Source organism: Ctenopharyngodon idella, chromosome 22, assembly GCF_019924925.1.
Source record: "Ctenopharyngodon idella isolate HZGC_01 chromosome 22, HZGC01, whole genome shotgun sequence".
Taxonomy (NCBI): domain Eukaryota; kingdom Metazoa; phylum Chordata; class Actinopteri; order Cypriniformes; family Xenocyprididae; genus Ctenopharyngodon; species Ctenopharyngodon idella.
In genome coordinates this window covers 4439650-4452670 of record NC_067241.1, presented here as the reverse complement: position 1 = coordinate 4452670, position 13021 = coordinate 4439650, and the positions used below count along the sequence as shown (strand labels likewise).

The 13021-nt window shown below is 36.6% G+C and overlaps 1 protein-coding gene across 3 annotated transcripts in view; it reads right to left on the bottom strand.

Annotated features, from left to right (window-relative positions):
* Positions 1-13021, bottom strand: part of magi3a (membrane associated guanylate kinase, WW and PDZ domain containing 3a) — a 164028-nt gene that overhangs the window by 55161 nt on the left and 95846 nt on the right. For all 3 annotated transcript variants that reach the window (XM_051879902.1, XM_051879901.1, XM_051879900.1), the window contains one exon: positions 6396-6515. In XM_051879902.1, coding sequence (XP_051735862.1) covers positions 6396-6515 — 120 coding nt within the window. The remainder of the gene's footprint in view (positions 1-6395; positions 6516-13021) is intronic.

Below are 13021 nucleotides of genomic sequence, written 5' to 3'. Positions count from 1 at the left end.
TAACTTGCGTTACTTGTTTGAAAAAGTAACTCAGATATTTTGTTGTAAATTGAAAAAGTAATGCATTACTTTACTAGTTACTTGAAAAAAGTAATCTGATTACGTAACTCAAGTTACTTGTAATGCATCACCCCCAACACTGGCTAACATGAACTAACAATGAATACATTTTTAAAGCATTTATTAGTCTTTGTTAACAGTTAGTTACTGATTTGTTGTTCATACAACAAAGTGTTGGTAAAGATATAAATTAAGCTTTTTGTCAGCAGTCCTTTATAAAATAAATGGATGAAATGTTACCACATATTTTGTTTGTCTGGTTTAATATATTCAAAGCTAATTATTGGATTGCATTTATGTCAATTTAATTGATTTAAAAAGTCAGTGTAAACATCTTTTGTAAGAATGGTTTTAAATTGATTTATTATTGAAACTGTATCTTTTTTCAGTCATTAAGAGCTGAATAACCTTGCTTTGACATTCTCGCCCTGTGACAGTGGTGTAAAGTATTTGAGTAAATGTAATTAGTTGCGTATCTTTATAGCTACTTTGTAGTTTTACTGAGTATCAAAGATATTAGCAACTTTTTATTCTTTACTTGACTACATTTTTGAGTATATGTACTCTTTACTCCACTACATTTGTGACGAGTAATGCAATTACTTGTTACATTTTTTAAGCCACCTAACTTTTTCTGCAGCAGTTCATTTCTGCTACAAAGAAGTGATATATCACCATCTACAGGGCATTGAAGGTACTATATCTTGTGCGTTTTGCCCTTAACTTGTCAACAAGGGGACATGAGGACAAGACTGCAGCCAAAACCAGCATGTCCAATGCAAGTAGGCTCTGACTATTTAATTTTACTTAACATTATTTTATTTATCCGTTATACTAAAGAGAACTTCTTGAAGGATGTTACTTTAATTCCCTTTTTGAGCACCTAAGCTTAACTGAGAAGTGAGTGTTTGAAGACGCTTAGGAGGCTGATGTGTCGACCCTGATTTATTTCAAATAATGGGGTGTTCAGCATTATTTCGATTTTAGAAAATAAGCGTGATTGCTCTCCTCACAAAACAACTGTTTCTGGTTTTTCACTGGCATGTCCCCTAGGTGTTGAGGACTGGTGCATCTTTGAGCCAACATTCAGTAAGAATAAAATATTTACTTTTACTCAAGTATGGTTTTCAGGTACTTTTTACACCTCTGCCCTGCAATTACCCCTAATTCATCACTATAAGGCGTGTTTTTCAGAAAATGTCTTGATTATACCCGAGTAGAAAAGCGTGATCAAATCATGGTCATAATCATGCCATGTCACAGCCTCTAGGGTCGCCTGTCAAACAGCGGCCACACCATGATGGATCGCTCATAAACAGCGCACTGCGTCATCCTTGATTAACGGGCAAACACAGCAAGGAGGAGGGGAGGGTCGTCCACTGGGGTCGGTGATGATATTTGTTAGCATTAATCTGTGGGAGATGGCTGGGCGCTGTCAGAGGAATGGTGATAATTTGAAACCATCTTCCTTTCACCATTGCGCACTGAATGGCATAGAGGAGGAAAGATAGACAGGCTGATAGCAGGTAGTTATTTAACATTTGAGTGTTTTATGTCAAATAAATAACATCATGCCTGCTCCCTCGTCCCCGATGAACTGATGGAGGACGACAATTCACCCATGACGATCAACGAGCACAACAAATAGAGACCTGCCACGGAAATTTTCCCTGAATGATGTTTACTCTCTCATGTACACACACACAAACACACTCACCCACTCAAGCACAAACAGCCTCACACCCTTAAAACGAAATGAAATGCGAGTTGACTCATCTATAACCTTTACCCACTCGGGCCAAGTTGCAGTGCAATTTAAACATCATTGCACTAAAAATACAAATCAAAACATGCAGTTATATTGCACATAAGCAACTGTTAAGCCTGTGTGCATCTTTCCTTTGACTATAACTGAGACAAAGTGTGCACCAAGGCAGGGATTTTTCAAACTTTTCAATGTCAAGGACCACCAAATATGGGGCAGAAAGCTTGATGCTTTAGTATGCGGTCAACATTCAATTTTACAATTTAATAAGCTGGACGAAAAGTCTTCGTCTCATTTGGGAAAATCCCTTCAAAGCCCTAAGTTTCTTTGTGTGGGACACTGAGGGGACTGCGGATGTATGGACAGATGGAAAACCGTATCGCCCAAAGCCTTTTGGATTCTATTGTGGGATGTTGGGGATATTGCTGTGGGCAGTGGGATGCTGTTGTTCAATCCTCTTGATTCTGCATCTACACAAACAGAAGAGAGTTCTTGCGCTCGTTCAGAGATGAGAGGGGGTCTCAAGCAGTTCTACGGACACCATCAATAGTAAATCTCATCCTGAGGAGAGGTCTAGATCAGTGGTTCTCAAACACACTAGGGGGTTTCAGCAAACTTTCAAGGGTGCCTCAAGATGACTTGAAATGATTCAAAATAACTAAAAACAAACATTAAAATAAGCCAAAACAACTAAAAATCAAAACATTTTTCAAGATTTTAATTCACCCCTTCAACAAATGTCTTTTATTCTTCGTTCACATTGGATGCATTTATTTGATAAAGAGTAAACAGTAATATTGTGAGATATTTTTACAATGTAAAATAACTGTTTGACATTATAAATGTCTTTACTGCCAGTTTTGATTAATTTAATGTGTCCTTGCTGAATTAAAGCATTCATTTCATAAAAAAAATAACTTGACTTTTTTTTTCTTTTTGAAGAACCAGGGTTCCCAATGTCTTTTTTAATTTCAAATTGGGCTGAATTTGTGAGGAAAAAAATATTTTAAAAATCCTTATCCAGTAAATCATGAACATCTGTAAAAGCCATGAGGCCTTTAAATATTGTTGTGGACAATGAGAGGCATCAAAAAGGTTGAGAACCACTGATCTAGATCATCCTTCCTGGCACATGGCAGAGAAAAATGGAGAGAGGGTGTGATTGCTGTAACTGTCGTCATTGCTCACTTCTCATGGAATTGTGGGTGGACGTGGTCTGCTTTATAAACATTGTCTACCTGCGTCACTCTGAGGTGGCCGTCCTTCAATATTCGACATTGAAACAATCATTAGAAAAGCAAGGGAACTTGCAGGAGATTTCCCTCAAGGGATTCAAATGCAAGTTCTCATTATTTTTAATCGCTGTTGTAAGAAGACATGACCCGGTGTAACATTTGAACAGGACACTGAGAGTTTGTGTCATAAAACTTGGGCATAACCAGTTACCATTGATTACATCATGCTCCGGGCATGTTGAAAAACTGGTCAATTATTTTCTTAGCCTGAAAACAGCAAAACTCAACTCTGTCTGGAGAACACATAAAAATCGCTCTCTATTGCATGCAGACAACATTATCTCTATCTTAGATTTTGCTCTTGAGCATAGCCTTGAATTTATATAAAACTTGTGAATGGTGAATGCCATTGGAAAATTCCCAAACGGCATCTAAAAAGCCTGAACATTATCTTACTGTTTCACACACTCAGTATGAGCAGGATACAGTGTCTTTTCCTGCTTGTAAAGAGATGGAGTTGAACACAGTCTTGTCTTCTTATCTAAACCAACAGTTAACAATAACAGAGGACAGGATGGGCCCATAAAAATGTGTTTTCACTAAAGAAGACAATATTATATTTGTTTAAGAAACATGTTTATGAGAACCAAAGGCAAGTTACTTATTCTAAGGGTTTTTTCTTTTTATTTTGGGGTGTTTCTTTCTGATACCCCAAAGTGAATATAATATAATATAATATAATATAATATAATATAATATAATATAATATAATATAAAATGACTGTGTTCTATTTTAATATAATATAATTTATTCCTGTGATGGCAAAGCTGAATTTTCAGCATCATTCTAATATGCTTATTTGGTGCTCAAGAAAAATTTCTTATTATCAATGTTGAAAACAGTTGTACTGCTTGAACAGACAGCTCAAAAGAACAGCATTTATTCAAAATAAATATCCTTTATGAAATTCTAAATGTCTTTACTGTCACTTTTGATCAATTTAATGCATATTTGCTAAATGAAAGTATTCATTTCTTAAAAAAAAAAAATCGTACTGACCCCAAACGTTTGTAGAGTAGTATATATTATATATATACTACACCACTATATATAATATTACTATATATATATATATATATATATATATATATATACACACACTGTAATTAATTTATATTCAAATACGTAAAAGATCAACAAATCAATAAATTGTCCTCCAGGTTCATGAGAAGGGCATTCTGAAGAAAACTAAACAAGTCCACTATTCTAAATACTTTTATAGGCTCAATAAATCATGCTGGTTTCAGGAATCAAATCCTAGATCAGCATGTACCGGCTTTCTAGCCAGATGTCATGGGAAGACAAGAAATCACTAACCAGAATTGGTGAGTGTGAAATTATCCTTCAGGCTAAAATCCCAAGACAAGTCAAGATATTTCATGTAGATGGAAAGGCCCCAGTAAAAGTCACCCACTGTGACATCCGCATCGGACAGATTTACTTCTGCACCCTGGAAACTAGAACAAGACCTTCCCATTAAACAAGAGCACTTAGTGACTCATCGAAGGATCATTAACCAAACTGACCTCTGGCCAAAGGCTAGGGACTTGCCAAGCAGTTTTTTAGGTTTATCAGTGAGGAACTCACTGGCTTTGAGGCTATGACATTAATAACTCAGACCCTGAGATCCTTTAGGCATGTTACAGAGACGGCATGAATCACACAAGGTGAACACCCTCTGCTCTGAGCTATTTCAAGTCAGCAGAGGAGGTACACGAAAAATAAAAGCGTATGCAATACAAACATTCAGCACACTTGTCTCCCTTAATTAACATAAAAAACATGGTGAGTCAGCAACCGATGCTGCAACTACACAGTAATATAGCCCACATGAATTTTTGCTATGGTAATCTACAGAATTAGAGAGCAATACTTCAAGAGTGAAGGAAAACAATGTTCAGCATCAACTATGACCTAGTTACAGAGCTTGTACTGAAATTCCACTTTCTTCTTTTTCATATGCATTTAATTCAGCTAGAACGACATATAGTCTCCATCAAACTTTGTTTTGTAATTGTAATTTTTAGCCTTAAAGGATAGTTCACCCAAAAATGAATGTTCTGTCATGATTTATTTACCCTAATTTCAGTCCAAACCTACACAGCTTTCTTTCCTTTGTGAAACACAAAAGAAGATCCTTTTGAACTGTTTTTCCATATATTGAAGATCAATGGGGTCCAAAACAATAGTGGACCCCGTTGACTTTCATTGTATGGACAAAAAAAAAAAAAAAAAAACACTAAAGCTGCGTTTCCACCGCAGGAACTTTCTCCAGGAACTAGGGACTTTGGGGTGGTACTCGGTATGTTTCGACCGCAGGAACCAGGATCTAAATGAAGTTCTGGGCAAAAATTTCCCCCTCAGAAAGTCCTTGCTCATGAGGTAGTACTTTTTCAAAGTTCAGGAACTTTTGGGGGTGGGATTTTGGTGCTGAAAATGCTGATTGGTTGAGTTCACGCTGCATTTTATTTCAACCACCAATTTTATAAGTCTGTTGCAATGCGTGCAGTAAGAGTTGTTTGCTATTCGAATCAACAAGAGTTTAAAAAATATGACAGGTGGACCGTCGACATGGTTCAGGCTTTATTAAGCTTAAATGTTGAGGATGAAATCCAGCGGGAACTGGATTTCTGAAGTTGTGCACAGTCCTACGTCAGTCCTAATCTTCACGGTACTTTAGAACGCAATGGAAACACAGACAGCAACAGGTCTGGGGGAAAAAAGTTCCTGGGACAAATTGTTCTGAGTAATTGCAGTGGAAACGCGGCTTAAGAATATCTTAGAATATCTTCTTTTGTGTTCCACAGAAGAAAGAAAGTCATACAGGTTTAGAACGCCATGCGGGTGAGCAAATGATGACCAAATATTCATATCTGAGTGAACTATCCCTTTATGGAATGTTTCTGAGCTGCTGGTTACTAGTAGGCTTTTTGAAATCCAACACTTGAACTTCACTGTCTTGCACTTCACATTAGGTCACCCGACTCACCCCTCATTTACATTAAGCTTTGCAGCTCTAGCATAATGAATTGTGATTGGTTGTATGTCTTTTTATATCCTTAACATTGGTGTTATGTGTTTCCCATGCACAGCTGATAGAAAACAAGACGCATGCTGCTAGTAGCAGAATGCATTACTCTTTCTCAGATTCATGCATCTTGCAAACACTAGTAGTTCCTTCTGCAAATACTAGATTGTGCTCTCATCAAGTATCTATATAACATGCCCACAAGAAATGACCCTTGACTCTCAGTGCTCCTACATAGTTTCGTACCATCATAGGTTCCACTCTCCAGTAGCAGCCCGCTCTCCTCCAGCACACGAAACTCCCCCACGCTGATGAAATTATAGTCCACTCCTGGAACCTCCCCTTCGCGAGGCTGCCTCGTGGTACCTGCCAAAGGCACACAGAACAAATGATTGCAGAAATTATTACAGATATTTTTTAAAACTCTAATGGTAAAACCCTTAAAAATTTATTTTGCCTATGTCACAATATGAGGTAAATCTGGCCCTGGTTTTGATATTTATTATATGGAAATTTACATAGATTTTTACACAAATTATGATGGGTGTCATTTCTATCACAGCTAAGTATTTTGCCTCTGATAAAGGTTTTTTTTTTTTTTTTTTAAATGATTAGTGTAGTTGGTTACAAAGTCAGTGAACAGCATGCTTGAGATGAAATAAGACGTTCTCAAGAATGTGTTAAGAATTTTTCATTTTTGCATAAAATTTTCAATCAAGATGCAAAATAACAAAATATCTGTCTAATTCCAAACCTAAAAAAAAATCTTAACAGTATTTAAATGAAAGAAAATAATAATAATAAAAAAAGAAGTAATCTGAGTTTCACCTCACAATACAAAAACATTTGGAAGTTAAATCATTCCCATATTTTTAACATCACTTGGCAAACAAAGCTGAAAAAGATGACTAAAACCTACATTAAAATCTGTATTAAATCACTAAAATAATATAAAGAAAATAAACAGACATCATAATTCTTTCAGTTTATTTTGAGTGTTGATCTCCAACCTCATGCAAACAGAAACTCTCTGTAAACAGAATATCATTAACAACATGGCTAACTTTGTTAACCTTTATTGTTGTCCTCTGTGCAAGACAGAACATAATGAAGAATCTGCATCCAGATATTCTGCTGTAGTGTCTCTTTTTCGATCATAAGTATAGTTTACACTCTGCTTGCTTCATCACTAAAGTTTCTCAAACCTGACAGTCACACAGCTGCTATTGTGGGGCGAGAGCCCAGATGCCAGTTTCTGTGGTGGAGGAGGATAAACAAACAATTAGCTCTGCAGTTTGCACAAGCCACATGAAACACCGCCAGCTGCTTAAGCACCTTACCATCCACCCCAGCATGCTGCTGCACAACCCCGCACACTTCAGAACATCACAAATGCCTACAAAGAAAAGACTGACCCTGCCTGGCCCTCTCTTAAAACAATTCTTGCTGTTCAAAGACTGTTTTGAAGCATTTTTAGTCACTTTTCACATTATAAATATGAATTCTGAAAGCAAAAGTATTTTTATATCATACAGAAGACTAATATTTGCAATACAGAATGAGGTGTTTATTTTGTGACATCAAAAGTGGGATGAATTATATTCACACCTCATTACGTGCTCATGGTCATCTGTGAGATCCCTTAACAAGCTCTGGAAAAGTCTTAAATCTCCACAAGCGTGAAAAAGCAATCCTTTAAGATTGACCACCTAGGGCACGTTTTTATTTCTGCATTCCTTTTTTTTTTTATATCTGCGGATGAGGCAGAGAGGGGTTACCGTCGAGCCATAACGGATATTAATGCCAGCAGGGGGAGGGAGGGAGATGGAGGCTTCAGCCGAGCTTCAAGGATTATGTGGCAATTTGGACTCCAGGCGTTCTTCTTTCCCGCTTTTTTTCGAAGGACATGGTTTTAATGACTTTTCTGCCCCCGTGTCCAGTGAGACATGCGCAACAGTTCCATTCCAGAAGTTTCCAGATGAGTAAATGGTATGACAGTGCAAGTCAGTACTTCATGAATAAATCGATTTATGAATCTGCTCTTTTCTATAGCAGTGACCATTTCTGTTAAGCAAGCACTAAAAATAACATCAAAAAAGTCTTATGATAGAATAATCATTGATAATCTTCTTCAGTGAGCTATATAAAGTATCAAGTTGAGATATGACCAGGTCGTTGAGTCAGTGAAAGAACCGGATCAGTGAACGAATCTTTCTTTTGAACTGGTTCTTTTCAATGAAACAGTTGATCCCTTCATAAATCTGACTGAAGGATTTATTCAGACTAATTTGGTTCCCTATTTCAACTCACTGATTCAATAATCCAATTCTTCAAAATATAAAATTTTTGTTATACAGAATAAAAAGCTTAAAGGGATTTGAAATGGCACAAAGGTGAGTAAATAATGCCAGAATTTTTATATTTAGCTGAAATAACCTTTTAACAGAAACTGTCTAGGGCTAGGCACAGGAATTATGGGTAATATACCACTGCCTTAAAGTGACAGTTCACCCAAAAATATAAATTCTGTTATCTTTTACTCACCCTCAAACCTGTACGACTTCCTTTCTTCTATAGAACACAAGATAATATATTTTGAAGAACAGGGAGAGAGAGAGAGAGAGAGTGTGAGAGAGAGAGAGAGAGAGAGAGAGAGAGAGAGAGAGAGAGAGAGAGAGAGTGAGAGAGTGAGAGAGTGAGAGTGTTTGTGTTCCCCAAGAAATAAAGTCATACAGGCTTGGAACAACATATAGTGAGTAAATGATTTTCAAATAAAATTTAGCAATGTATTATTGAACATTGACTGCAATTAAATGACAATACTGCTCCTCAATGTCCTTCACCTTTACTGTGATTAATAACTTACAATTAAATCATTATTTGATTATTTTACTTGACTGAAGCCTGGAAGATGAACCATGACAGTTCATTCTGACATTACTGCTACTACCGGTGCTATTAAATATAATTAGACCTGTCCATCATTTGGCTCTCAGCCCTGATGCTTATGATTATACTGGATGGAAAAGTGTGAATGGAGGACTGTGTGTTGAGGCATGGGTCTGAACACCCTGTAACAAGGACAATGGATGAATGACATTAGAGATTCCAGGTCGGCCCACACACTGACATTGTGTCTCATGCAATGTTGAGCCACAGCAAACGAAACATCTGCTCAGGCCTGGTGTCCATTAAAATCCCAAATCACAGAGAGCCACATGCCAGATGCTGGACTCATGTAATGAAAACAGTGCGAATCTCTAAATCAACAGACAGAGACCAAATTACAGTAGGATTTTTACATTTACTGAAAATACTGTGAAAATGGTAGTGTTTGCTGGTGCAAAGGCGGGTTGTTGCTCTTTATAAAACGGTTAGTTCCTGTTCTTGATTCGGATTGGTCAATAGCTGTGATTTATTCACGATAAAACACAGCTATGACCACTTCACCCAACGGTTCTGTGTATCACTACACAACACCCTTAGCAACAACTCTTAGCAACGTAAACTGTTTGTTCTCAGTTGATATTGTTCATTGAAGCTTACTGTATTATGTAGAAGAGTACTGTGAGAAAGAGATCGATTGAGCGAGTTTATTATCTGCATTCAGATTTAGCATTTTCCTTCAGGTCAGTCCTATGTATTATCTTGTCCTTTTAACAGTTAAGGGGTTTTCCCGTGACTGACACCGCTAGTCAAAGCATTTGTCAGTTGCGTCTTGTTTCGTGTTCACAAAAATTCAGTCTTTAGACAGTCTTTGCCGCCATCTAATGGCGTGAAAATGTAACTGTTGCTGTTCACGGTCAGGGACTATTTTTTTCCGGCGGAAGGAAGGCTTTTAGAGATTTTACTTCATGAAAGTTGCATTGATACATATATTTTTTGGTTTTAATATTTGTATTGTATGGTAACCGTTTTATAAAAGCAATAAGATACGAGAGGCTGTGCTGTATCATGAATAAGTCACGGCTGAAGGGCGTTTTTAGGCATGACGCGAAGCGGAGAAAGAAAAAGATTTCATATATGATTTATCAGGCTTATAGCATGATATAGGAGAATATGAAGCTCACACTCGAGGAAGAAAAAAAACCCCTACATTTTATTCAGATGCAATTTGGGGCAGTTGTTGATATTTATATGACTAAAAATTAGATGAAATTTTGATGGCTTGTAATGTAAATCAATGATAAATATAAGCTGTCATTCTATTCTATATACAATAATATGTCTTAAGATGATATTTAAATGCTTAGTTTCATGATCAAAGCTCTGCAGTTTTAATTATGGGGCAAAACATGTAATTCAATTTAATAAAGTGATTGAGAGATGTACAACTAAGCGTTGGCTCAAGCCCGGTGTATCATATTTGATACATTTTAGCATGTTTTTCTAAGAGATGATATATGGATAATCAAGTAAACCTAAGTTGCTTCAGTCCAGTAAGTGTTCATCTTGAAATATTAACAACATCAAAGTTATTCTTACAGATGGTACTCAACCAGAATGTGTTTTTTTGTCGCAGCGGGTATCGCCACAGCTGCAGCGGGAAATGCATTTCTTCCCTTGACCACTACGTGGCGCTATAACCACAGATTTTCACAAGTTCTGGAGTGGACGTATCACAGCTCGTTTTTGTGAGTAGAAGTCAACCGCACCATGTGGAGATTACCCTTTGCGCCACCTGGTGGTGATTTGGTGAACGAGTGTCACATGACTGGGTGACTGGACTGTATTTAACGCCACGGTCTCATGCGGCGATAATGGGCATACCTACTGTATGTTTACTTTATAAAAATCATTAAAGATTTAACAGCAAACACCTGAAGGTGGACATTTTACTTGCTAAAAATTAAATGAATCAAACTATCAATCAGACGACAGAGGGCATGTAGTAGATTGTGTCAAGTTTTTCAGCAAAGTTGTGATCACGTTCATAATTTAGAGGGATTAGAAATGTGTGTATCAAATATGATACAATAGGCTTAAAGTCATAAAATCCCACCCCAAGTGTGTGATATTCTAGTCTCCATGGCTCTGGATATTCTTTTGTCTGTGGTGCTCAAGAAAAGATATTCTGAAAAGAATTTCAACTTTTTGTCCATAAAATTTGACTTTCAATATGGAGAAAAACACAGAGACATTTTCAAAGCATCTTCTTTTTTCTTTCATAAAAGAAAAAAAGTCAAGCAGGTTTGGAACGACATGAGGGTGATTAAATGACAGAATTGAAATTTTTGGGTCTATTCCTTACTTCGCGTTAAGCGTTTTTTGAAATATCTAACCCTAAGTATGAGCTATATTAATAGTGATAAGTGCCTTAGCCAACAGCACTAATTAAAAGATTACACCACAGCCCAAGAGAAAAAAAGCCCTAATTAAAGATGTGCGAGTAATTAAGGCATATGTTTCACTAATTCACTGGTTTGTGGCCAGACCACATATTCTGTACAAGATCAAAACACATTTCGCGATTATGTACTGGTTCGTTGCCATTGATGTTTTTAAGGGAAAAGAAAAATCATTGTTCTGTTCCAGACGGTCTGTATCTGAAAAACGTTGCCAAGAAATTACTGAGCCAATACTGGCAAGTAATTCTGCATTACCTAACAAGTTTAATCGATCATGATTATGTGACATTAGCTCAAACAGTACAGACATTGGAAGTATGGAAACTAAAATTGGCACAAGAGAAATAGGGAGAGAGGGAGAGAAGGAATAAATTGTCATCAAGCAGGCATCAGTGGCCTCCGGCATCTGCTTGTTATAGCAGGCAAGTGGCAGGAATCAGGATTAAATACCCGTTTACACCAAGAATGATAACTATAAGGACAACTATAACAATATTAGCGTCCACACCAATGGACGATATCCTTCTGTTTATTATGAGTGCGAGCTGCAGTTATGTCGTCGTCCACTTTAAATAATCGAGCTCATTAAACTCAGGTGGGTTCTGATTGGCTATCAATGTTTTTTCTCATTCATCAGCTAGAAAAAAATCGTTCTGAAAGTGATTCCAACGATATCGTTCCTCTGTATCGTTATCGACTGAAGACTCTCAGCTGCAGTATATGTACACCAGGGCTGGGTGAAGAGTCTATTCTAGCAGGTGGATAACTATGGAAAACACATGCTGAGTCTACTCACTCTTTCAATATTCCCTTTAGATGAAATTACTGCGTACAAACAAGCTCTTGGCAGCAGCACTTCAGAGTTCTTAAGCTGTTTTAGATTAGACCTCCATTTATATTGAGCTGAAAATGACTAAAGTGCTATGTGTGGGTTGAAACACCCTGTTTCCTACTTTGTTTGGTGGATCCACCAAATAAAGTTGGAAACAGGGTGTTTCAACAAATATAGGATTGCTCGCAGATATCTGCTTTAATACAGCTAATAAAATGACTGATTTCACCCAGGGTTATTATATTTAACTAAAACAAAACCATAAAAATAAAAAAACATTTTCATTACTTGAAATAAAGTGTACATTAAGTTGAATAAAATAAAACTTATTTCAGCTAGTTGCCAAGTCAAGATTTATTATTTTCATTTAGTTTAACTTATATAGACATTAAAAAAACTAAAGCTAATAAAAATGTCAAAAACATACTGGAAAACTGGAAATTAAAAAGTAATTGAAAAATAAAATAACACTAATTTCAACTTTTAAAGCAATAACATGGTGATAAATATAAGGCCAAATTTATACAACACCATTAATGGCATGTACTGGCTATTTTGCAAATAAAAACCATGCAACACTCATTGAAATAAATTTAGTGGTGAAATGTGTATTTAAAGGGTTAGTTCACCCAAAAATAAAATTTCTGTCATTAATTACTCACCCTCATGTCGTTCCAAACCCGTAAGACCTT